Source organism: Anabrus simplex, chromosome 2, assembly GCF_040414725.1.
Source record: "Anabrus simplex isolate iqAnaSimp1 chromosome 2, ASM4041472v1, whole genome shotgun sequence".
Lineage (NCBI taxonomy): Eukaryota > Metazoa > Arthropoda > Insecta > Orthoptera > Tettigoniidae > Anabrus > Anabrus simplex.
Window position 1 is genome coordinate 198,245,700 of NC_090266.1, and position 26,393 is coordinate 198,272,092.

At 37.8% G+C, this 26,393-nt stretch overlaps 1 protein-coding gene across 1 annotated transcript in view; it reads right to left on the bottom strand.

Annotated features, from left to right (window-relative positions):
- LOC136863482 (transcription initiation factor TFIID subunit 4) overlaps window positions 1-26,393 on the bottom strand; it is a 681,682-nt gene that overhangs the window by 268,657 nt on the left and 386,632 nt on the right. The window contains exon 4 of the mRNA XM_067139882.2: window positions 687-899. Coding sequence (XP_066995983.1) covers window positions 687-899 — 213 coding nt within the window. The remainder of the gene's footprint in view (window positions 1-686; window positions 900-26,393) is intronic.

A 26,393-nucleotide genomic window follows, 5' to 3' on the forward strand; every position in this document is an offset into this window, starting at 1 on the left:
AAAATTATACATAGTGAGTTTGGAAATACAGATCTACTTGTTTGATATATTAATAACCTTAAAATACTAAAATGAACACTAAAAAGTAGGAAGGTACTGAGAAATTTTAGTACTAAAGAATATCAAATTATTATAACTACTATTATCACCATCTTACACCTACGCCAATCTGGGAAATTACTGTATGAGAATGGTCATTAATGAGGTTCTCCTCTAAACCATTTTATAGCACAGAGTAGAAAAGTATCTTCGAAGTTTCTGAATGCCCTTAAAAATCAACTCCTAACTGACCACCTAGCAGTGTATATTTTTACTAATATGCTACGCAATGAGTAAAGGAATATCGGAAATTTAGAAGAAGATAAATAATAAATCTGAAATCCTCCAGTTTGAAAATATTTTTGGTGTATGCCATAAATTGGAGAGAAACATCCATGATAATAACTCCCCAGCATGGCTTGCCCGAGCACCAAACTAACAAACCTACAAATGCCATTACCTTAACAAGAAAGAAATCTGAGTTGGGTTTGGTGTCATTGTTAATAAATCTGACACTCCCATCATATTCATACAATCTCTTTCGTCCCGTGGAAGAGAAAATTTCAATCCAACTTTTAATGAAATGGCACTGTTTTGTTGGTCAATACTTTTAAAGAAAATGGGAATAATTTATAAAAATGCTATACCTTCAAAAATCCAATGAGACATGGTTGTGGAGATGCATTAAGCAATCTTTCAAGACGGTCGCAAAATTCTTCTGGCTCCACCTTTGTGTCGATCAATTCTTGAATTAATGTTCGAACATTTCTCTCCACTGCTTTGGGTTCTCGACTTGAAAGTTCTAATAAATTTGCTAGAAATTTCCGACATTTTTCTTTGGTTGTATCAACAGGATGCCGCTGAAAAACAATATCATAATAATTACATTTATAACTAAAGATCATTAAATCATAATAATTTTCTAACCAGATACCGATGACAAATTAGCAAAACACTCACTGCAATTAAAAAGTAAACTATAACAGTAGAACTAAGTAAGACACAAAAAAACTAAATGATTCTTGGCCCGCATGCCTGCAAAACAAAAACAAAAGTCATATTAACTTTTTAAAATCAGAAACGCACATGCAATTTTTTTAAAGACAGCACTTTGCAGTCATACAAAAAGAATCTAGAGAACAAATTACTACTAAAACAACAACAACAACAACAAAGAGATTAAATTTATAAACCATTTAAGGAATATAATAAAAACTACACATCATTTGCAAGATGGAACAGCATAACTGGATATAAACAGAAAGGAAAATAATGCCAAAAATATAAAGAATATACAAATAGACATGATATGCTTTTGGGCTTATGCCGTGTCAAGAAAATAAGGTGAAATTCTTTACATTTCGCAGAGAATTTCACCTTATTTTCTTGACATGTCATAAGCCAAAAAGCCTATATCATGTCTATAAGTACAGGCCGTGAAAGCATCAATGGCAATATACAAATAACAAGTCATTATTTAAACCACATTGTTGAGACTAAGGTTGATTACAGCAACAACAACAACAACAACAAAAACATTGCTAGTACTAAATGACAGTTCTCTACAAGTAGAAATTGTCAGTTGTGTTCTGCACTCTCTTGCTAGAAAACTCAAGGAGTCTGAATTTTATCTTACGGTACTGCTACATATAATTGATCTAAATATAAATTATGCATCTTAGTTTTGCAAATGAATTTCAGTTAATTTGTGACAGTCCACCAAACTCAAATGTTCAATTAATATACCTAACAGCTCCGATATGGAAGCTAACAAGAGCTATATATATATCCATAGGAAACAAATGGAGAGCAGAGACTTAACCAGGCAAGCACACATGGATAGAGAAAAACACATGGAAGATAGATAGATAGATTTATTTTAACTGGCAAAGTTATGGATAGTTGTCTCTGCCTTACCCTTAACTAGTGAATACTTATTTATAAAAAATTGAAACAAATTACTATACTGTGCTATCTTACTGTATTGAATACAATTTAAAAAACCTGCAAAGAAATTAATGGAAAAAAACAACAATTGAAATTTCTCAGATTCAGAAAGGTTTTAAGTGCCCATGAAACATCCATGGGTAAAATATACACATGGGTACAAAATTTCAGGCAGCAGCCAGTAGAAGACAGAATAAGAAGGGTAGTGATCACTGTTGACAAGTAAACGCTGTTGTGAGGTAAAGGTTTGGGGGAGATGGGTGAGACAAGGAATGGTAAAATTTCAAAGGACAATTGTTTTCTCCTGTGGCACCATGAACCAAACCTACTTGACTCATTCCTGCACCTCCTTAACTCTAATTACAGTGTCCATTTCACTTGGAAGATCTTCCCCCATTTCTCTCCCTTTCATTAATATTGACCTCTATGATGACAGAAACAATTCCTTTGTACACTACAAACCCACTGGTATCTACACTGCAGTTTTCACCCATATCACTAGAAACAATCACTACAATTCAGGCTTGTTATCTGACAATCTGAAGTAGGCCTTTATTGTTAGAGGTTACCCCTCCGAACTAGTAGACTGTCAGTTTCCCAATCCTTGAACGCTGTCCCCAGACTCGCCAAGCAACCAAACCTAGTACTCTTCATAAACACGTATTATCCAGGTCTCCACAAAATCAATCCCATTTTAAAACAAGAATTTAATATTTTCTCATCCTCACCTACAGTCACAGCTCCACAGTCACATTCAGGCACCTGTCAAACCTAAAAAACCTTTCACCTGCTATGAACCACTCCAACACCCAACCCCTACTGTCTCCTTTCCTTGTGAATATAACTTTTTTCTTTGCTAGTTGCTTTACGTCGCACCGACAACGATAGGTCATATGATGACGATGGGACAGGAAAGGCCTAGGAATGGGAAAGAAGAGGCCGTGGCCTTAATTAAGGTACAGCCCCAGCATTTGCCTGGTGTGAAAATGGGAAACAACAGAAAACCATCTTCAAGGCTGCCGACAGTGGGGTTCGAACCTACTATCTCCCGGATACGAGCTCACAGCTGCGCGCTCCTAACCGCATAGCCAACTCGCCTGGTATGAGTATAACCACTGCGAGATATGCCATCTTCATGTACCCAGCATCACTGTCACTAGTACCACCATAAATAGGACTGTCATGACCGCACTTCATCAAACATAATCTCTCAGTTTCAATGCAGACTCTACTTCGCTATCTACATTTGCTTAACTACCAAAGCCAAATGAATACGTGGCCATCAGAGTACCTAACAATAATGTTATTTGCTTTACGTCCCACTAATTACTTTAACGGTCTTCGGAGACGCCTATCGAAGTACCTGCAAAACCCAAAATATGGATCTTTCTTAACATTAGATGATCACTCCTTTTTCCCCATCCCCTCCCTCCCTTTACCTCACAACAGCATCTACTTGTCAACCGTGAACGCAACCATTCTTATTCTCTCCACCACTGAAAAATCTGCAGCCGAACATTTTGGACCTATGTGTTTTTTTTATGTATACTGGGTCCATGCATACTTGCACAGTAAGCTGCTGCTCTCCATCTATTTAATACACCTAAGCATAAATATTTTTGGACAAAAATACAGCAAGACATGCAAATTTTGAAGCTCTATTAAAAAAATGTAGAAGTAGAAGGAAAAGAGGTAAAATGCCAAAATAAACAGGTTTAATCATATTCTGCTCCTTACACTGGTAATCTACAGACTTCAACAATTCTAGTAAAATAAATAAATAAAATAAATAAATAAATAAATAAATAAATAAATAAATAAATAAATAAATAAATAAATAAATAAATACACTAAGATAGCTTTACTGTAAGATTAAGGATAACTTGGTTGGAAATAATGAATTCTTGGTTATTTAGAAACTGCAACTTTTCTCTCATTTAGATTGGAATTTTATTACTTCTGTAAATAAAAAAACAATGACAACAACAACAACCAGCACCTCTTAACTTCACTCCTTGTACATGCTAAATCAGGGAATAAGCTCCAGCTAGAACTAAGATAAACAAATGTGGCATGCAAAGGCTGCTACACATCTCCAGGACAATAACATATGACATTACAACAATACTGAAATGAAAATGATGGGGAAAGAAACAGGAAATCCTGGAGAAAACCTGCCTGTCTCTGCTCGGTTTTATCAAGCATTTACATGCATTTACTGCCTGGATGTGGTGGTGAAAGTCTGGTTTCTATCTCAGACATGGAAGGACCAATTTGTTTAATGTGTCCCAGAGTTTTCTTAACACTCAGCTGTTTAAGGAAACAATCTTTCTGAGTATCAAAATTAACAAAGAAAAGAGAGTTGCTTGTACACACAGGATGCAAAATGATGACTAGATAATACCATCAAAGGATAATAAGAAATATTATTTTCATGCCCCACTAACTACTTTTACAGTTTTTAGAGATGCCGAGGAGTGGGAATTTTGTCCATCAAGAGTCCCTTTAAGTGCAGGTAAATTTATCGTTAAGAGGCAGATGTATTTCAGCACCTTCAAATAGCACCTCACTGAGCCAGGATCAAACCTGTCAACTTGTGCTAAGAACTACTTTTACAGTTTTCGGAGAAGCCGAGGAGTGGGAATTTTATCCCATTGGTGTCCCTTTAAGTGCAGGTAAATTTATTGCCAAGAGGCAGATGTATTTCAGCACCTTCAAATAGCACCGCACTGAGCCAGGATCAAACCTGTCAACTTGTGCTAAGAAAGCCAGTGTCCTAACCATCCCAACCACTCAGCCCGGGCAACATTTATCACATTATGAATCACTATTTGGGAAGGGAATCACAATACAAGGAGAGGAAATAAAAATCCTAAGATTTGCTGATGATATTGTTATTTTATCCGAGACTGTAGAAGATCTGGAGAAATTGCTGAATGGTATAGACATAGTCTTGGGTAAGGAGTACAATATGAAATTAATTAAGTCCTAAAAGAAAGTAATGGAGTGCAGTCGAACAGTCAGGTGATGCAGTCTTAAAGGAAGTAGAGAAGTATTGTTACTTGGGTAGTAAAATAACTAGTGATGGCAGAAGTAAGGACATAAAATGCAGACTAGCACATGCAAGGAGGGCCTTTCTTAAGAAAAGAAATTCGCTCACTTCGAACATTGATATAGGAATTAAAAAGACGTTTTTGAAGACTTTCGTCTGGAGTGTGGCATGGTATGGAAGTGAAACATGGACGATAACTAGCTCAGAAAGAAATAAGATAGAAGCTTTTGAAATGTGGTGTTACAGAAGAATGCTGAAGGTGAGATGGAGAGATCGGATCGCGAATGAAGAGATACTGAATCGAACTGGTGAAAAGAGATTGATTTGGCTGAATTTGACCAGAAGAAGAAATAGAATGATAGAGCACATCTTAAGACACCCAGGACTTGTGCAGTTGGTTTCTGAGGAAAGTGTAGATGGTAAGATCGGTAGGGGTAGACCAAGGTATGAATATGACAGGCAGATTAGAGGAGATGTAGGAAGCAGCAGTTATGTAGAAATGAAAAGGTTAGCACAGGATAGGGTGGTATGGAAGGCTGCATCAAACCAGTCTAAGGACTGATGACTCAAACAACAACAAAACATATGAATCACTACGAACTTATTAATTCTGAAGGCATAATAGGAGATTAGATATGCTTAATGTGTTTCTTTATACCCGTTCCAGAAATGAGGTAATAATTCCATCTTCCTTTGAACCCTGCACAACATGTGTTCCCAGTACCTACACGTACACCAATTTCAGAGCAAATTGATTCATACAAGAAATTTATTCTCGAAACAATCGAAACCCATATATTTTATAGAATTTAAGTTTCACTACAGCTATTTTGATTAAAATTTTAATGAAAAATATTCATAACTTCTTCAACAATTTTGCCTTAAACTCGTGAGTTTCAAACTACTACTATTGTCTTCCCGTGTTAACTGAAGAAAATAATCTCAGCCATATTCTCAAATCGTTTCAAAATATGTAATGGAGCATAAGTCTAGGGAAAAAAAGATAACCTTAAGTTCACTGACGTGACCAAACCCTCTCACAGTGTTATTTGATGGGAGCCAAACTGGTTTTCACAGACTATTTGGTACCTGTCATGAAACAAATGTGGTAAACTAATGATATTTAGGTACCTTACCTTACAAATGGCATTTGTTTGGGATTAATAATATTAGCTTATTAGCTAGACCATCTGTTGACCCTGAAGGGTGTTTGCTGTGCAAGGTATTGTGTGCATGTGTAGTACTGGAAGAACATGTTAGCTGTACGGGATTTGCAGAGAAATGTGAGCACAGCACAAACACACTGTCTCCAAACCTTGTTAATGAATTGGAATTGAACCAAGACCCCTTGGACTAAAGGCCAGCATACTTCCACTCAGCTATAGAACCAGATAATCACTATGAAATAAGATACCAGTAATTTCATGCCAATTATTTTCCCTCCAAATACTTAACCATACAAGGATGATAGAGTCTGCATTTCAAATTTACCCAAGAGACCAATTTTGCAGGGAACTAGAAATGTGAGGAGGCCAACTATCTTATCTGCTAGTTTATGCTTAACTCCAACTTCATAAACTTGTAAATAGGCAAATATAGAAATGATTGTGGAAGGTCATATTTTCTTGTGCATTCAATTCTCCAGTCAATTAAGATCATATGTTGAAATGGGAAAGAAGTACCTCTCCATAAAAACTCCAATATATTGTCAGATCAAAATCAATACAAAAGCAACATCACATTGAGCTAAACACATGGCAATATTTCCTATCAATAAAATGCCTTTCTACATTATAAATATAGACTCCTATAACAGTCTACTTTGTATCATCTGTCAATAAGACAAGGCTGCAATGTTACCTGTGGTAATCTCAAAGTAATATGTGAAAAGAACCACAATCAAATTTTAGTAACTGGTCTGACATATGGGAAGTAAAAGGTTTAGAACAGTAAACACAATAAAGTCAGTGATGGGTTATTGCTTTATTGAAAGAAAGAAAGAAAGAAAGAAAGAAAGAAAGAAAAGTTCTCAAAGAAAAGCAAAATGTTCATGAAAGGGCGTTCTCGATATTTCAAATGATAACTGTTTAAGCAATCTTAAACCATGCTTAACACGCAAAGCTAAACAAACAAACAAACAAATAAACGTCATACTGTTCAAAGATTTCATATAACAAAAGTATTATTCTAATTCATTGAAAGTAAGGTTTAAGGGATAATGAGCACCAACAGAAATAATTCAAAAACCTTTTACTTACTTTCTTTCTTTACAGTATCAGGCCCAGAGGATCATGCACTCCCTCAAGAAATTGCCTCTACTATGCTCAGGCTTTTCTTCTTTGCCAACCTTCCAGTAGTGTCCTACTTGTTCCTGGTCTTTTGAAATACAGTTTATCCATCAAGTTTTGGGTCTGACAACTGATGCTAAAATAATTTTTTGGCCACTGGTGTCCCTCCCAAGGCATCCTTCGCATGTTCATTACAGCTACGATGTTTGCTCATTATAGAAGTTGTGTACGACTATGTTATGATGAATCCTCTATTTTCTACATTCTTTGCCTGTGACTGCTCCAAAGATTTTGGGCAGAACTTCCCGTTCAAAGATAAACAATTTTTCAGGTCCTGTTTTGCCATACTCCGCAAGGTGCATTTGTATAATTCTACTGGTAGACCTATTCCAGCTCCAGGTTTGAATGACGACAATAACAAACATAATGCTCTTTCACACAGTGCGTGACCTTGGGTCCGTTATGTATCCAAGGATTTTCTCTGACTTTTGTAACAGGTCTATTTCCTGGGTTGAGGAGGACCTAAGACGCTAATATCAAGGTCATACCTTAGTTGAGACACCATATTTTAAGGCTCCTGTTACTCACCCTAAACCTTTCCCAACAGGGTAGGATTTGTAGGCGGCATTGTCAGATAGCCTGTTAGCTAAATATTTCTCAAGATTTACAGATAACACCAACTAGTTATTAGTGTATTCCCCAAGGTTACGTAATCAGACTTTCACCCTCTTCCTTTAATAAGGCCTGGGACTGGCACTGGGAACTCCATACTGTCTTCCAATGGTAGAGTGGAATATAAAATGTCTTCAATAGAATTGTTTCGAAATATAACTGTCAGAGACATCACAAAGGATAAAATAAGATATGAAATTAGTAGTATTAAGACACTTTAGGTTGCAGGAGAGTTAATGAACATACGGCTACCAAGCTCAATAGCTGCAGTCGCTTAAGTACGGCCAGTATCCAGTATTCGGGAGATAGTGGGTTCGATCCCCACTGTCGGCAGTCCTGAAGATGGTTTCCCGTAGTTTCCCATTTTCACACCAGGCAAATGCTGGGACTGTACCTTAATTAAGGCCATGGATGCTTCCTTCCCACTCCTAGCCCTTTCCTATCCCATCATCACCATTAAGACCTATCTGTGTCCGTGTGACTTAAAACAAATTGTTAAAAAAAAGTATTCATCTTACCATAGTCTTACTTAAGGATATATAAATAATAATAATAATAATAATAATAATAATAATAATAATAATAATAATAATAATAATAATAATAATAATAATAATAATAATAATACACTACCTGCACCTTTGACCACCTAACATCATTTTAAAACTGAAGAAAACCTCATGAATATTAGCTAGGCCAAAAGGAAAATGTTGACCAAACACTAGCATTTCTCAATATGCAATGAAGTATTATTGGAGAAAAGGGTACAACATTGACAGCTAATAAATCTGTAGGAAAATAAAATTTGTGCATTACAGTCATGTAGGAAGTAATCATATTTGTGCATAATTTTAACATACTTTTAGAGGAAGAGTTACTACTTGGAATCCTTTTTGAGGTATAGGAGAAGGGATGGGAAATGAAAGAACAATTGATGGCAGAATTCATTTGATGTAGTCTGGGGTCATCAGTCAAGTGCTTACTAGAGCAGAATGGTAAGCAGTATTTATGTTATATTGAATTAGTTTTGACCTCACAGTTATAAATAAATCAAGTCGAAACTGAAGAGATATGGCTTCCATTAAAACAAAACAAAAAACTTTGTGGTCACGATGCAACTAAGGAAATAAGAAGCAGGTGGCTGAAAGAGGCATCAGCTTATTATAATCAAATGAAGCATGTTTTCTTAATTTTTACTTTTTTTTTTACAGTTTGCTTTGCATCGCACCGACACAGATAGGTCTCATGGCGATGAAGGGATAGGAAAGGGCTAGGAGCAGGAGCAAAGCAACCGTTGTTTTAATTAAGGTACAGCCCAAGCATTTGCCTGGTGTGAAAATGGGAAACAATGGAAAATTAACTTCAGGGCTGCTGACAGTGGCATTCGAACCCACTACCTCCTGAATGCAAGCTGACAGCTACGTGACCCAAATCACGCAGCCACTCACTCGGTATAAGAAATTATTTCTCAACCTCAAGATCTGAATGGGATTATTATTAAATCATTTAAGTGTTATTTACAGAACGAATACAGTGACTGGTTACTTAATGGGTACTAGATATTGATGTGGAGGTTGCCAAGTTGAGGGGGTAAAGGTATGCTTCATTTATCTAGAAGGACATTGGTTTGATTCCCTGTCAGGAAGTTGAAAAATTTAGATATGGTACTTCCACTTCTGGACATGCACATGACTCTGGGGTTCACTTAATGTACACCACAAATGAATAGCAAGTTAATTTGTGGGAGCAAAGGTGCCCACTCATAGGACTACCCAATTTATTCCACTTAGTGCCGATGTTGCGAAGAGTGGGAACCTTTACCTTCCACTCCTCCAGATATTTTCACGGCTTGTATGGAGAAGATCTTATTTCTTACAATGCACTCTTAATCTAATTCCAGCACCATTAAAGGCCAAAAAGGAGGAGGAGAAGATATCGAAGAGTAAATGGAAGAAAGACCTAGATATATGAGGCTACAAAGTAACAAGATTGGTCTTCTAAAAGTAGCTGTTCCAAAAATTATACCATGGAAATGTTATCATGTTCACTTCCTCACTGATCTCTACACCACTCCAGTTTTCTACTGTTGGAAGTAATACTGCAGATCCTTTAGTGAAAAGTTGTTCAAGAATTTTGTCCTATTTACTTTCATAGCATCTAAAGACAACCCCTGTGGATGAGAGTGGTAGAATACTTCTTTTTTTTAACATCACACCGACACATCTTATTATCTTATCTTACCTTATGGCGATAATGGAATAGGAAAGGTAAAAGGTATTGTCCCAGCATTTGCCTGGTGTGAAAATGGAAAACCATGGATAACCATATTCAGGGTTGCCAACAGTGGGGTTCGGTTCCATATCACCCGAATGCAAGCTGACAGCTACGTGATCCAAACTGCACAGCCACATGCTCGGTGGTGAAATAGATCCATGCCATAAGAGGCAACAGAAAGCAAGACCAAGGGCTCTGAACTTTGGAGTGAGGGTTGGCAACCATAGTTTCCTTACCTGAGTCTGGCATTGCTTCAAAGCCCGATGGTATTAGGTTTGCAAGGCCTAGGGAACCTTTCATTTTCATGCCCTCCAAGGCCCTTTCTTTTCCTTTGTCGATACCTTCATTCTTTTAAGTGTCGAAGCCTTTCCATTTTCCCACTGAAACCTGATAGTTGGATACAAAATACCTTTGGGTGTGATAAGCCCATCATAATAGCCTACATGAAGCATTAAAGTGGATCAGAAAAAGGAGTACTTCAGAAGCGATGTGCATCTCCTGTATCTCCAGGGAGGTGCGAGAAATGAATGGAGGTCAATTATCCACAGCCCAACCCAGGTGCTCTGTGGGTAATGGTGATGGGTGATCTCACCTTTAAGCATTCAGTCAACATGAACAGTCCCATGCTATGATAAAAGGTTATCATCATTGCTTTCAGTCTAGATTTCCTCATTAGTTTTTCTGTTTTCTTGGAGAACTGGGACTCAACATTACTCAATTATCATTAAATTTCAGGATCATAGAGACAGAAACCACAGTTTAAAACAAGTCATTACATTTCCTAGAAATTTCTAATAATTTTCAATGTCTTTAAGGATAGCCGCACAGGTTCTCATAGGAGTCTCATCTTAATCAGGAGTGTGGAGTCTATACACTTTCCTCAGTATGAAATATTCAGCCGAATTGTTTCTCTATCAATGTTGGATAATTCAGCAACCATCAGAATGATCCAAGTCATTATTAAAGGCCCAATTATTTAAATGAATTAAGTGATCACATATGATCGTGTAGAACTATTCCATAGAATTCCACAATGTTAGCATCTGTTTTTAATGTTTAAGGATGACTGGAGAATTAATTTTCTTTGTACTTTTTAACTCCCTCCCCCTTTAAATTTTATCCATCATTCTAAGACTTAGGTACAAAATAGGCATTTAACACCAATAACATCCATCAACAGATTGTATATTTTCTGTGGCATATTTTCTAAGTTCTAAGAGAAATTTTAAATTGATACACTGCTCCACTTTAATGCTTAATATTTTGACAGAAGTCAGGAATACAGTCTGCTTTAAAAAAAAAATTAAAAAAAATGCAAAACTGTCTGCCATATATACTTGGAAATTTGGCAGTAGCTGGAGTGGAAAGCACAGACCAACAAAGCTACCCTGCTCACTGTTGTCAAGGCCAGAGTGATTCATTAAAATCAAAACACAAAAAAACCCAAACAGTTGTGTTACTTTCTGGCCATACTGCATATACAGGATCTCTCATATAAACCTGGACCACACGCACAGTGTTTGTACTCTGCGCTATGGCAGCTGCAGTATGGAAGGCACGCACATAGTTCTTGACCTTGTAAGCAGCCTGCACGTAAGCAGCCTGGCAAGCATGAGTAGCCAGTCTGAATCTCAGCTGTTAACATGGTGAGACAGTTATCATTGCAACACTGTATTTTTGTGTTTAGAATTTCTGGTTTCATTTTAATGGTCATGTGAACACTCATAACTTTCACTATTGGTGATTATGAAGTCCCTCATTATGACAGGAAGATTGGTGTTTGGTGTGCTGTTAGTGCAAGATTGGGCTTTCCTTTTTTTTTTTGGAGATGACAGTACATGCAGAGAGGTACCAAGATGATATTTTGACGCCGTTCTTCCATCAGTTAACAGAAGAAGAAAAATCGCATGGTTGGTTTCAACAAGAATCAGCCCCTGCTCATACAGCAGGAGATTCCCTTCGTAAGATCTTGGAAGTGTTTGCAGACAGAGTGATCAGTACTGGTCTATTTCCCTCTTGTTCTCCCAATCTAACAGTGTGTGATTCTTACTTGCGGGGTAAACTGAAAGAAAAAGTGTATTGAACAAATCCTCACACATTGGAGGAACTGAAAGAAAACATTATGAATAAAATCAGAAACATTACAGTGGCGGAACTCGTTCACGTAAGCCAGAATGTGGTTACCAGATACAATGCCTGTATAACCCAGGAAGGAGGACACTTCAAGATTTCCTATAAGATTATATACATGCTTAAAGCAGGGCGGCCGCGTAAAACATAAGTTCGACTGAGGCAGCTGCCATAGCACAGAGTACAAACATTGTGCGTTCAGTGAGTTTATATTAGAGACCCTATATTGTGTATAATGTATGGGTAATTTAAAAGAGAATTTGTCTCTTAACTATTAATGTAATGTTCTTAAGTTTTAACTAATGGTAGTATGATACTTTGGTCATTTGTCCTTTGTATTAAAAAAAAATACACATAAGCAAAAACAAAGCTACATTATATGAGTCAATTCAATTTTAAAATTGACTAAAATCCTTAATTTTTTTTTTTTAGAACTCTATGACCATCAGAAAGATATTCCAACATATTTATGCTGTTGAGTTAAAACTGTTAATGAATAGCCCTTCCCCATGACAATGATGATTCATGGTACGGGTTTCCACACTCGCATGCTAATCTGAGGAGGGAAGTATCAAAAATTATTGTATCGAAACTCACTTCTCATTTTGATGGTTGATTCTGGATTGTGAGAGACAACTACATTCATACATGCAGAAAATGGGCTGCCAGTTTGAATTGCATGAATGACAAATCAAGGGCCAAACTACACATATATGTAATTTATATGTGACTGCAACTGGTTGGATTGGATGACCTTAGCTACTGGTTGGCTGCCAGCCTCTCTGCTGATGTCTGAGTGTGCGCAGTGGAGTGGGGATGGGTAGTCCGGAGAGCTTGTTCTATTATATCAGAGTAACAGGAAGTAATATAGCTACTATGAGGATTGTTTAAAATAAAAGAGAATAGTCATAATGTGCACCTTACAGGGAGAGGTCTTAAATCCAACTCACGTGTTACAGTTTGCATGGAGTTATTTCCAACGTTTCACCCCCAGGAACCAGGAATGAGTTAGCTGGAAAAATTATAATGTCCAATAATGGATCATTTATATTGGTATTATAAATTTTTTCATTTGGGACAAATATTTCAGTTTCTCTATGGGAATCAACATCTATATCATGGAGTTATTTCTGTGATAAAGGTTTATCTTCTATGGGGAAATAAATTCAAAAGAAGAAGGAATTGGTCAGTTTGTAATTGATTTAACTGACACTAATCAAACAGACGTTCATTGTTTTACAGAGACATCTCTTGATATAAATGAGAACAACAATGATAGCAACAGCTGTAGTGATTTTAATCGCGAAACTTGTTCTCCGACTACAAGCGATGATGAAGGACTGTGTTTGAGACTGCAACGGGAATTCCCGGAATCTAGGGAAAGTCTGCTTTCGTGGAAACCATCAAGTTCCAGCTATATTTCTAGTCCAGAAAGGCAACCTAAAGGGTCTACTATCAGCAATGCTTACTGTATAAGGAAATATCTGTGAAGTTATGGATTAATTAATGTGGCAAGAAGTGGTGGTCATTTTCAAATGTTTAAAGGCACTTTTGCTTGGTTACACCGGAGTGTGTACTTTACATGTGGAAGAAGCAGGTGCAAAATCAGCTGGGCAATTGAAATGGAAGAAAATAATATGTATATGACAATTTTTATTCTTGCTTTCAGGAGCTAGAAAAGCAAAAAGAAATGTTACTTATGGAGACTTGCAATTGTGGACTGTGGAAATTTTGCAAGAGCTTCTGCCTATAACGGGTGATTTCTGCGCATCTCACGCATAGATTGATCGATTTAAGAAAACAATATAAGTTGCTTTTACGTCACACCGACACACATAAGTCTTAAGGCGACGATGGGAAAGGAAAGCGTTAGGAGCGGGAAGGAAGCATCTCTGGCCTTAATTAAGGTACAGCCCCAGTATTTGCCAGGTCGTGCAAGTTGTACCGCAGAACGTACCCATGGCCAGTAGGTAGTAATGTTCGGTCTTTGAATGTTAAAAGCTTAGCGTAAAATCATGAAAATTCACATATATATTCCACTATAGCAATCCACATTACATACGAGTGTTAAGCTATTAGCCCCAGTTAAGAACTGCTGCTACATTTAAAACACTGGACGTATGTTGAATATTAAAGATTGAAATTTTCTTCACCAAACGAAAACAAAAAATAATTCATGCAGTAGAGGGTTAAGGCGGAAACACACTAATGTCACTTCATGTGAACTCCCGCTTATCTGAGTCGGCGTGGAGAGAAGATTGATGATGTCACCACCTGTGGTGTGAAGACAGGAAACACACTATCCTCACGTTCACAGATCACAGTATACTTCGTCCGATGGCAGCCTACGATAGTACATCCAGTTCATCGGATTCTGATGATCTATTACTTGCCTGTGCTGTTACTGTTGCCGTAAGTACTGTCTGTCGCAAACGACAGTGGGTACACAAAACTAATTTGCGTAGGGAAGAAAAGGGTGAATACCACAATTTAGTAAGGGAGCTAAATGCGCATCCAGAAAGATTCCAGATGTACTTCAGGCTGAACAAGGAAGAATTCAGCTATTTACAAAATCTCCTCAAGGATGAAATTGTTGGCCAAAGTACGCAATTTCGAGAAGCTATCTCCACCGAACAGAAATTAGCTGTATGCCTAAAGTAAGTGTAATACAAATATAATTATACATTATTATTATTATTATTATTGCTATATTTTAAATTATATTGTACTCTTAGATGCCATATACCATCACTTTCTTTCTTAATCTGCTTACCCTCCAGGGTTGGCTTTTCCCTCGGACTCAGCGAGGGATCCCACCTCTACCTCCTCAAGGGCAGTGTCCTGGAGCGTGAGACATTGGGTCGGGGGATACAACTAGGGAGGATGACCAGTACCTCGCCTAGGCGGCCTCACCTGCTATGCCAAACAGGGGCCTTGGTGGGGAATGGGAAGATTGGAGGGGATAGGCAAGGGATAGGCAAGGAAGAGGGAAGGAAGCGGCCGTGGCCTTAAGTTAGGTACCGGCGCGGAATTTGCCTGGAGGAGAAGTGGGAAACCACAGAAAACCACTTCGAGAATGACTGAGGTGGGAATCGAACCCATCTCTACTCAGTTGACCTCCCGAGGCTGAGTGGACACTGTTCCAGCCCTCATACCACTTTTCAAATTTCACTGCAGAGCCTCCGGGGGTGGCAGCTAATTATATTAACCACTACACCACAGAGGCTTACATCGCAATAAAATATTCTGTAGTTTATATTAAGCAAATAAATATATTAACAAGTACAATAATATAAAACACCGGTACAGTTAAAAGTTACAATGATAACAAACACAGTAAACAACGTTGAGAGGGTGAGAATAAGAACCCATTAAAAATGAAATACAACGTAGTTAAAAATAAGTAATACAATTTTTACAGTGATTCAAATGTTAAAGTAAAAAATGCAGGTTATATTAAATAATTCTGTGAGATAGGTGATAAATTCTTATGGAAACCAAAATATAATTCCTAAAATACAGGTATAGTGCTTTACTTATATTAAGCCCAAGTTAATCACAGTGTAACACAAGAACAGATTGTCAGTCAGATGTTGATGAATTTTCTTGGCACTTAATCTGAGCTTGCAGAACCGCGTTCCTAATCAGTAGTTTAATTTTTGTTTGTTCAATTGATGGCAAAGTTTTAGTAATACCGGCCATGTGCAAAAAGTACTTATCAGTATCGTCCAGTGTTTGCCTTTCCTCACGTCTTGCTATCTCCTCCTTATTCGTGTCTTTGATTTCATTCATTATTTGTATCATTTCAGAGGCCATTACCTCATTTTTTGGTCGTTTTCTGCGATTTGCATTTTGGACTTTACCAAAGTTACAAGTCATGCTATAATTACTTTCTTGCGAGCAACTCGGTTCTCCAGTAGTTCCATTTCCATTTGACCCGTTTCCAGCAGTCACATATTCAGCTGTTTCATCATCAGTTGTTATATCTTCAGTCAAATTGTCTATAGACACTGCATTTTCAGATATCACCACGTTACTCTGAGCGTCTCTGTTTTCCATAAACGGAAGAAGGAAAGCCATTTGGAGTTCAAACTTCCAAGGTGTTATTTTCTTGGTCTCATCACCACTTTCTTCGCGCGATGTCGGTTTAGTGCATTTAGGTAGCATCTTCGCAGCTTTTCCCACGTTTCTTTAGCGTTTTGAGCTGAAAAAATAGAAGCCAAGAACTAACTTCACGCTAACGACAATGGTATGGGAAATATTCAGACTTATTTGGTATCTCGTGCTTTTAGGTATTGCAAGCATTGGAATGGAGTATTTTGGGAATAATAATAATAATAATAATAATAATAATAATTATAATAATAATAATAATAATAATGCATTACCATTTTATGCAGACTGTTTATTAACACATATATATTTATTTCCAGATATTTGGCAACTGGAAGTTCTTTCAGAAGTTTGGGCTTCAGCTACCGATTGGGTTTCAGCACTGTTCGCAAGATTGTAATCGAGGTCTGCAACGCCATCTGGAGCAAGCTGGGACCTATTGTAATGCCTGAACCCACAGAAGAGATTTGGAGAAAATCAGCAGAAAAGTTCAAGGAGTTATGAAACTTTTCGAACTGCATTGCAGCCATAGATGGGAAGCATATAAATATAAGGTGTCCAATAAATTCTGGTTCTGCATTTTATAATTATAAAGGCAATCATTCTGTAGTTCTCTTGGCTCTTGCTGATGCTGAGTATAAATTCCTTGCAATTCCTTGCGAAACAGTAATGGCAGCATCTTTTCTAAATCAATCATCGGACAAAAGCTTGAGTCGAGCACAGCGAATGTTCCGACTTCCACTCCTTTATGTTCCAGTGGAGAACTTCAACCGTTTGTGATTGTAGGTGATGAAGCTTTCCCACTTAAAACATATCTACTTCATCCGTATAGTCGCTACTACCTAGGAGGAGATGAAAACAAAAAGATTTCAATTACAGACTGTCAAGAGCTCGAAGGGCGGTAGAAAATTATTTCGGAATTCTAAGTTCTCGCTGGAGATTATTTCTAAAACCTTTAGAAATACAACCAAAAACTGTCGATAAAGTTGTACTTGCTGCACGTTGTCTTCATAACATGTTGTGCCTAAAAAGTCCCTTGCCGCATGAACCTGATCAACTGGGCCCGGAAGCTTCCGCTCTGCAGCAATTGCAACTGATTCGGAGGAATCCTACACAGGAGGCTTTTCGGATAAGGGAAAATTTCAAAAATTATTTCAACTCGCCGGAAGGCTCTGTGCCATGGCAATTACCAATCGTTCGTCATGGAAGAATGAACTGAGCGAAAAAGAAAAGGACTGTGCGGTAGTGAGTCAAAAAAACAAAAAAAAACACTGATCACTAAATCAACAGGATAATTTGTATTTGAAATGCCTGTATTATTATTATTATTATTATTATTATTATTATTATTATTATTATTGCAGTAATAATCATTAAGTACGAGTGAGGACTGCTTTCAGCAAATGAATGGCTATTAAAATTAGTGCATTTCCTGTTTTCAGTAACTGAATGGCTATTAAAATTAGTACATTTTAATGCTCACCTGTGATCTTTAATTTCTTTCCTATTTCGTTCAATGCCTCATGCCGCATTTGCTGATTTCTATAGTTAATCGAACCGATATCATACAGATTCTCATGCACCCGCACCAATTCAATTAAAATTTCTTCCATATCGCTAAAAGAAACTGCTTCTATTTGCACTTCACATCGCCAGGAATGTGCAAGAGCAGAAAATTGTGCTCCTCATGAAGAGCGCTGTCACCAGATTCTACGTCACAATGACGTCAGCCGACGTCAACAGCCGTGACATGATTGCAGTGTGATCATTCTACATTTCATACAGTGTGGAAAAGGCATAGCACATCTTTCTAGACAGGTTTGATTGCATCACCATACGCACGAACTCACGTGAAGTGACAGCAGTGTGTTTCCGCCTTTAAGGATATATAACTAATAATAATAATAATAATAATAATAATAATAATAATAATAATGATAATGATAATAATAATAATAATAATAATGTTATTTGCTCTATGTCCCACTAACTACTTTTTACAGGTTTTTGAAAATGCCAAGGTGCCGGAATTTAGTCCCGCAGGAGTTCTTTTACGTGCCAGTAAATCTACCGACACAAGGCTGACGTATTTGAGCACCTTCAAATACCACCGGACTGAGCCAGGATCGAACCTGCCAAGTTGGGGTCAGACTGCCAGCACCTCAACCTTCTGAGCCACTCAGCCCGGTGGATATATAACTAGAGGAAAGAAAGTAATAAGACACAAGTGCATTGTACACATAATTGATGCATAATATGTAACAAAAATATTGTTGTCTACTGTATATGAAAAATAAAATGTACAAACAAAATAATGTTTCATTTCACGCCAAACAAGTATTCGTCTGCAATACCTAATACACATTTCTGGGGTCTTCTTTAACATCTTCAATATGTGGTTGGCTCTCCTTTCTTCTTTATTGCAACCTTCTTGGCATTGTTTTGACGAGGTTGGCAGTTGTTTCTGCTGGTATCTTTCTCCATTCGTCCTAAAATGCCTTCTTGAGATCATTTTTGTCTGATATGTCAGGTTTTTGCATTCTTTCTTCTAGAAAATGCCACAGAGTCCCAACAGGATTGATGTTTGGTGATCGTGAGGGTGTTATCATTCAGCGTGGAGCGTTGTACAATAACCACCACCACCACCATCACCACTACTTTGTGATGAGGGTTGTATGTTTAGTGTTGTCAACACAAGTGAAGATGTAGTCCCTAGTAAGGCATTGTTTTATGCTCCCTGACACAGGCACGTCGCTTTCTTCTGTTAATCTTACTGATATTAAGTTTTCTTCGGGCTGTTCGGCCATTATACCCAGCTTCATAAGCACGTTTTGTACTGTTTGTGGTGTGACATGCTTGCCAATTAAACTTTCAACTCGAGGCCTAACTTTTGGAGCAATTAATTTTGGATTCCTCTTCACATTTCTGACTATCTGTCGTTTGTCTGCAGGAGTCAGAATTGATGGCCAACCACTTCTTGCATTGTTGTGATAAATTTTACTTTGACTGAACCTGTATATGATGCAATTTACTGTATTAATGGGTCTTTTTTATTATTTCTGCAATGTTTTTGAAGGATTCTCCCTTTTGGAAGTATCTCATTGCAATTTGTCGTTCTTCCTCAATCGTTTTCTTATTTTTGCGTCCAATTGTATTTCAAGTCTGACACACACAGTTTGGAGGCTGAAAACAAACTGACTTTAACAACTGAAAGGTGTGGGTATGATCTACTAGGACTGAGTCAGGGCACTGTTTTGACTAGGCAAATACCTGTTTAAATACCAATATAAGTGGTCCGTTATTGGTTATTATAAATTTTCCAGCTAACTCATTCCTGGTTGCCAGCGTTTCGCCCTCGTGTGCTAGGTTGGTCTCATCAGTTGGTACTTAGCACACCTACCAAGATGCTGGCTAGTGCATACCGTGGAGGCCACTGCGTAGGCTACTTGGAGCCACCGGCAGTGCCAATGACTATGAGAGACTTTGTCTCTTTACCAAAAATTGATACCTGCTTGGCCATCAGATGACATAGATGTTGATTCCCATAGGGAATCTGAAATATCAACTGTACCAATTAGATAATTCTGCTCACAGCATTGTAGAGAGACTGACTCAGCCCATTACTTTTTCCATGAGGAATGTAACTACTAACAACTACTACACACCTGCAACTCTCCCCTCTAATCTCTTTTTGGCAATTTTGCTTTATGTCACACCAACACAGATAGGTTTTATGGTGCCAATGAGATAAGAAAGGGCAAGGAGTGGGAAGGGAGCGACCATGGCCTTAATTAAGGTGTAGCCCCAGCATTTGCCTGGTGTGAAAATGGGAAACCACAGGAAACCATGTTCAGGGCTACTGACAGTAGGGTTTGAATCCACTATCTCCCGAATGCAAACTGACAGCTGCGTGACGCAAACCACACAGCCATTTGCTCAGTCCTCTAATCTCCTGACAAATCATAGTAGACTGACCACCATTAGAACACTCCACAAAATTAAGAAGGAAATCCCTTCGATTTTCTCACAGACTAAAATTCAAGAAATCAATACCAGATATTTCTGGATTCAGTGAAGAGAAAACTTCCATCTTTTACTGTCTAAAGAAAAACAGTTTTGCTGTTGTCTACCTTCCATCAAAGTACCGGTAGTGAAATAAATGCTCAATCGAAAGAGAAACAACAACCAAGCCCAAAATACTTACAGTTTATAACCCCACTAAAGGGCAGAGTTGACAAAGACATGCAAATGATGACCACTAACTGTATTAGGGCCGATATTATAATGAGGGTTTAAACTGAAGATTGAGTTAAACTATAACTTGAGTTTAAACCGATGTTGAGTCTTATAATGGCCAGCTTAAGGTAAGCCCATTCAAACTGAGGTGAAGAAGGAAATATATGATCTTGGTAGCAATGACTTGCGTGAAAAGATGACTGTCGATAATGTTTTGCAGTGACAAGACGAATAGGCAGTGACTTGCAAGAAAAGTTGACTATCGATAATGTTTTGTTTACTTCTTGTAGGTAAAGCGGCGGATAAAAGCAATAAACGTTGTCCTAATTTTACTTGTAAGGAAATAGAATTGCTTGTGCAATTAGTACAGAAATATTTATATAGTCCGTGAAACAGTGGCCCATGAATTCCTCCGAAATCTCCCATTTTAACAAACATACTACGGGAGGCATAAAACCGCAATGCTGTTAGTAGCTGACTAAGGGGTTCTACAGCAGGATTTCTGAAATAGAAAGACGTTACTTTATTTTCTAAAATTTACACTTTTGACATTCAAACATTTCAAAAAGTTATTTTTACATTCTTACCTTTTCGTTGCATGTTTTATTCTAGCACCAATTTGCTGAAATATGGTTATGACACTCCCTTTTGTAAGCCTAAACCTATTTAAAAACTATTTTTCATTCCATATATGAAAGTGACTTCCCCATGTTAGTAAAATTCGTAGTGCCCGTGGTCGTTCAATAATTTGAACCACTTCTTCGTCATCGCTTAGTATTTCTACAAACACCTCAAAAATATCTTAGAGATCCATTCATTCTGCCGTGTTGTAAGGTTATGTATTCTTAAACTTCAGTTTTAATGGTAGATGAGTGGCAGCAAAATGAATCTCTAGTTAAACTTAAGATTAAGTTTTATAACACACCACTAACAGATAAACCGAAGTTTAAACTGAACCAACAGTTTCAACCTCTATTATAACACCGGCTTTTAGTCTCATACACATTGCTCTGTTGAACATTTTTATAGTACTCAAGACTAACAGAGAACAAGTGGCTGTGGGTCACAAAAGCCGTTGGCAGGAATTGAAATTGAAGGATTTCGCAAGTGTCTCAGCAAAGAACTGTGTGAAGATTACTCAAACTCTCACCTTCAGAATGAAAGGTTAACCCTGTCCCTAAAACATAAACTGCAGGAGGTGATTGGAATGCCAGAAATGCCCAAGGACATAGGTGTGCCTGGAAAATTTGTGACTGGAAGAAAAAAACGCAAGTCGAAAACAAAGTGCAGCATGTGTGCACATTACATTTGTAAAGGCCATACAATATTCAGGTGTGCTAGCTGTGCTAATGCTGTTGGAGAAATCAGTTCTGATGCTGAGTAACTGAAAGAGCACAAGATCGAGTGCAAACATTTACAGAAACCACTTTGAGATATTTTAAATGTCTTATCTTTTATAAATATGGTTTTGGATATTACCATTTAATTTTGTTTTGTGCTGTTATAAATATTACCATGCCTTTTATTATTATAGTACATTTTCAAGTTCTCATACCCAACAAAGTTCGAGTAAGTTTATTACATCTTCTTATTTTTACTCTTACATTATAGTAACTTAATTTATGTTGAATATTTATATTTAGGAATGTTTCAACATGCTTCCAGATTAAATTTTGAAATAAATTCAGGGCTTGTGTTTATTACTACCATTTATTACAATGTTTCTTTGTTATAATCACTGTAAAGCATGATATTGTAATTAAAAATATATATTTGAGTGAATTGTTCTTTGATATGAAGCTGGAAATTAACATCAATAGTTTTAACCTTATAATTACTACACTGAAAGACTGTGTGTGCCTCCTAGAGCAACAAAATGTGATGGTGTCCTCTTGAGGGTTAAATTACATTCTTTCATTCATTTTCAGTTCTCATCTCCAAAATTACTGGATATGTTAAAATATTCCTGGTTTGCTGGGAAATACATAACAGAGTGAGCTGCCATGTTTGTAGTGCCAATTAAATACTGCCTGGAAATGAAAAATAAAATACACAAGGAACAGTATGGTAATGAAGTATTTATGCGCCGTGCATGGTGTCAAAAGGACTTGTATTTTGAACATTCCTTCAGTTCCGGTAATTCTTGCTTTACTTTCATCCCTCAAAAGCAGTAGTCTTTAAAAAACACATGCAGCGAAAGACACTGCCTTGCTGGCTCAACTGCCTGCTGTGTACCCCCCTCACTGTGCAGCTCTCTTGCAGGGATTTCCAGCTATGTTGCATTGCTTGTGTGACCCCAAGTTCCAACTTCGATTTTGGGATGTTCCAGTGGAAAAGAGCGGCTAGTTTTTTGGAAATGGTCTTCTTACACCTGCAGAATCAACCACTAAAATGAGAGGAGGGTTTTGATCCAATAATTTTTCATACTTCCCTCATTAGAATCATAAGCAACAAGCAAAAGGAAGTAATCAGATAGAAAATGCTCCATGACAGAAGTTGACATCTCAAACATACTCCAAATTGATGGCCTCTTTGTACTCTGGCAACTAGGACTACTCAAGCCATTGGTTGTCTCTTAAGCATTGGGAGTTAATACCTCACTAGGACCACATATAAGTATGGTAAGCAGCCTGAAGCACAGATATTTACAAAAGTTTTAAAACATCAGACTTAGAGAAGTGATGAAATCCAACATTTAATAGGAGGTCCAGGAACTTCTTCGAAACAACAATGCAATTACACTGGAATCTGAAGGGGTGTGATCAGTCACTTGGGCTCATAGAAAGAAGAAAGCAGAACTGGGCTGAATAAGTAAACAAGGTGCACAGGAATGAACTAGGAATTAACTCTATTCTGGTAAGGTGTAATTATAGGTGTACATACCAAGATGCCAAAAAAGGGTTGAGCAGAGAGTGGAGAAGGATTGTTCATCAGGAAAACTAGCATACGTAACATTTTATCTATTAGGAACATAAAGAATAAGTAATGTTTGTAGATTTGGCAATTGCATAAAATGCAGACTATGACTACGACTGACACAGAAAGTATATTCATCATGTAAAGGAGAAGATGAAGACATGATAGAACAGTTTCACGAGGTACAGAGTAATACATTGTGAGGGTTAACAGCAAAAAGAGAAGGTTATTATGCTAATGAATGATTTAAATGTAACCACTAGAAGTAAAACTAAAGGGTAGAAGAAAGTAATAGGTAAACATGAGAAAGAAATGAAAGCTCACAGGAAGAGAAAATGCTTATAGGGATTTCTGTATTAGTATGGGATTAGTAGTTGCTAACTCAAGTCTCCAAGCACAAGGCTATTCACTGCTATACTGGGGAAGGACCGAGCAAGTTGGCCATGTGGTTAGGGGTGCGCAGCTGTGAGCTTTCATTCGGGAGATAGTGGGTTCAAACCCCATTGTCGGCAGCCCTGAAGATGGTTTTCCATGGTTTACAGATCCATATTAGATAATATATAAAGTGATTTTAAATTCAGCACATCTGCAAGGGAATTTTCTGATTATATGAAAATATCCAAACCAAAACCCACAGTGCAACTGCACCAAAAGGCCATGGCCTAAAAAGTGAATGCTGCTCAGCCTGAAGGCCTGCAGAATATGAGGTGTCATGTGGTCAGCACAATGAATCATCTCAGCCATTAATCTTGGCTTTCTAGACTGGGGCCTCCATCATCATCATCATCATCATCATCATCATCATTGTACAGTTCCAGTTTCTCAGGAACTGTTACTGAGCCTCTTCCACTTCTTCCTGACCATATACAACTTGTCATGGAGAACATCATCCACTGTCCATCCACTGGTAACTAGATCAACCTTGATCATGTCCATCCATTGGATTTTAGGTCTTTCTGCAGGTCTTTTGCCCTCCAGCTGTCTTTCCAAATTTATTCTGGCTGTTCTTGTAGGCTCCATCCTGATCACATGCCTGTACCACCATAGTATGGATGTGCCAATTCAGTCTAATAGGGATGTCCTTATTCCGGCTTCTTTCCTCACCTCCTTATTTCTTAACTTGTCCATCTTGGTCTTCTGGATGGTGGATCTAAGAAATTTCATCTCTGATGCTTGCAGTCTTGATGAATCTCTTTTTGTGAGGGTGCACACTTCAATACCATAGGTCAATATTGGTATGAAATAGCTGTTAAACATCAACAGTTTGACTAGTTTTGGAATCATGTCATCCCATAAAAGTGTTCTTACTTGTTGATAGAATTCTGATCCCTTTTGTACTTTGTTTGTAATTTCCTTTCTGACCAAATTATCACTGGAGATTACACTTCCAAGGTAAGGAAAACTATCAACACACTCCAGCTGGTGGTCTCCTAGTTTTACACTTGCTGGATGCCCTTCTCTGTTGACTGCCATCACCACTGCCTTGGTCTCACTGATGTTGAGATTACATTCCTGGAATTGGGATTTCCATACGTTGAGTCTGGTCTGTACTTCCTCTTCTGTTTCACCCCAAATCATGATATCATCAGCAAAAGCCACTGCATTCAGTTCACCTAACTTTTCCTTGATGTTCTTCATTATATTGTCCATAACAGTGATGAACAGTAGTGGGGACAGTGCACTTCCTTGCTGAACTCCACTCCTGATCTCAATGATGATCGACAGTCTTTGTACAACATCTGAATTTTCCTTACCAGTCCTTCAGGCACATTTCTTTTCCTCAGGCATTCCCAGATCTTATCTCTTATAACACTATCATAGGCCTTTTCTATGTCCAGGAATACAATGACTAGGTTCTTGCCTTTCTCCCAATATTTTTCCATCAGCATGCGGGGGCTAAAAATTAGATCCATTGTTGATCTGTTACTTTGGAATCCATATTGCTCCTCCTCTAACTGTGGTTCAACGATGGTTCTCAATCTTCTTTCTGTGACCTCCAGAATTTTTAGTCCATGAGACAGCAGTGTTATTCTTCTATAGTTGGTGGGTTTCCATCTGCTGCCTTTCTTAAACAGGGGAATTATAACGCCCTTGCTCCAATCTGCAGGTATTTTGTCGTCTGTCCATATGGCTTTTGGTACTCTGAGCAGCCATTGTATACACTGGATGCCTGCTGCCTTTATCATGTCTGCATTCACTTCATCTGCACCTGAGGATTTTCCTTTAGGCATAGATTTTAAGGCTGTCTCAGTTTCTGTCCAGTTCATGGAAGGTTCCTCATTGTAGGTTTGGATTTCCGGCTCTGTATTTTGTTCTTGAACTGGTATATTCAGTAGGTGGTCGAAATGGTTCTTCAGGACTTCTCTCATGTCACTCCATCTCACCATTAAATGGCTCCTCAACTGTAATCATGCAGGCTGAGTGGCCCTTAAACCAGCCCTCAGATCAAGGTAAAAATCCCTGACTTGGTTGGGAATCGAACCTGGGGCCTCCGGGTAGGAGGCAGGCATGCTACCCCTACACCGCAGAGCCAGTGATGATATTAACCATTATCTGATATTCAGTGAACCAAGTATGACAAGGCCTAAGACACAAAAGGTGAAGCCTGTCCACAGACAGATAAGGGTGGAAAAGTTTCAGCATGAGGAAATTAAAAGTTCATGGGCACATCCATAAACTATTCTGAAGAACAGAGAGTTTTCAGTCCCATGATATTGTGTTGGAAT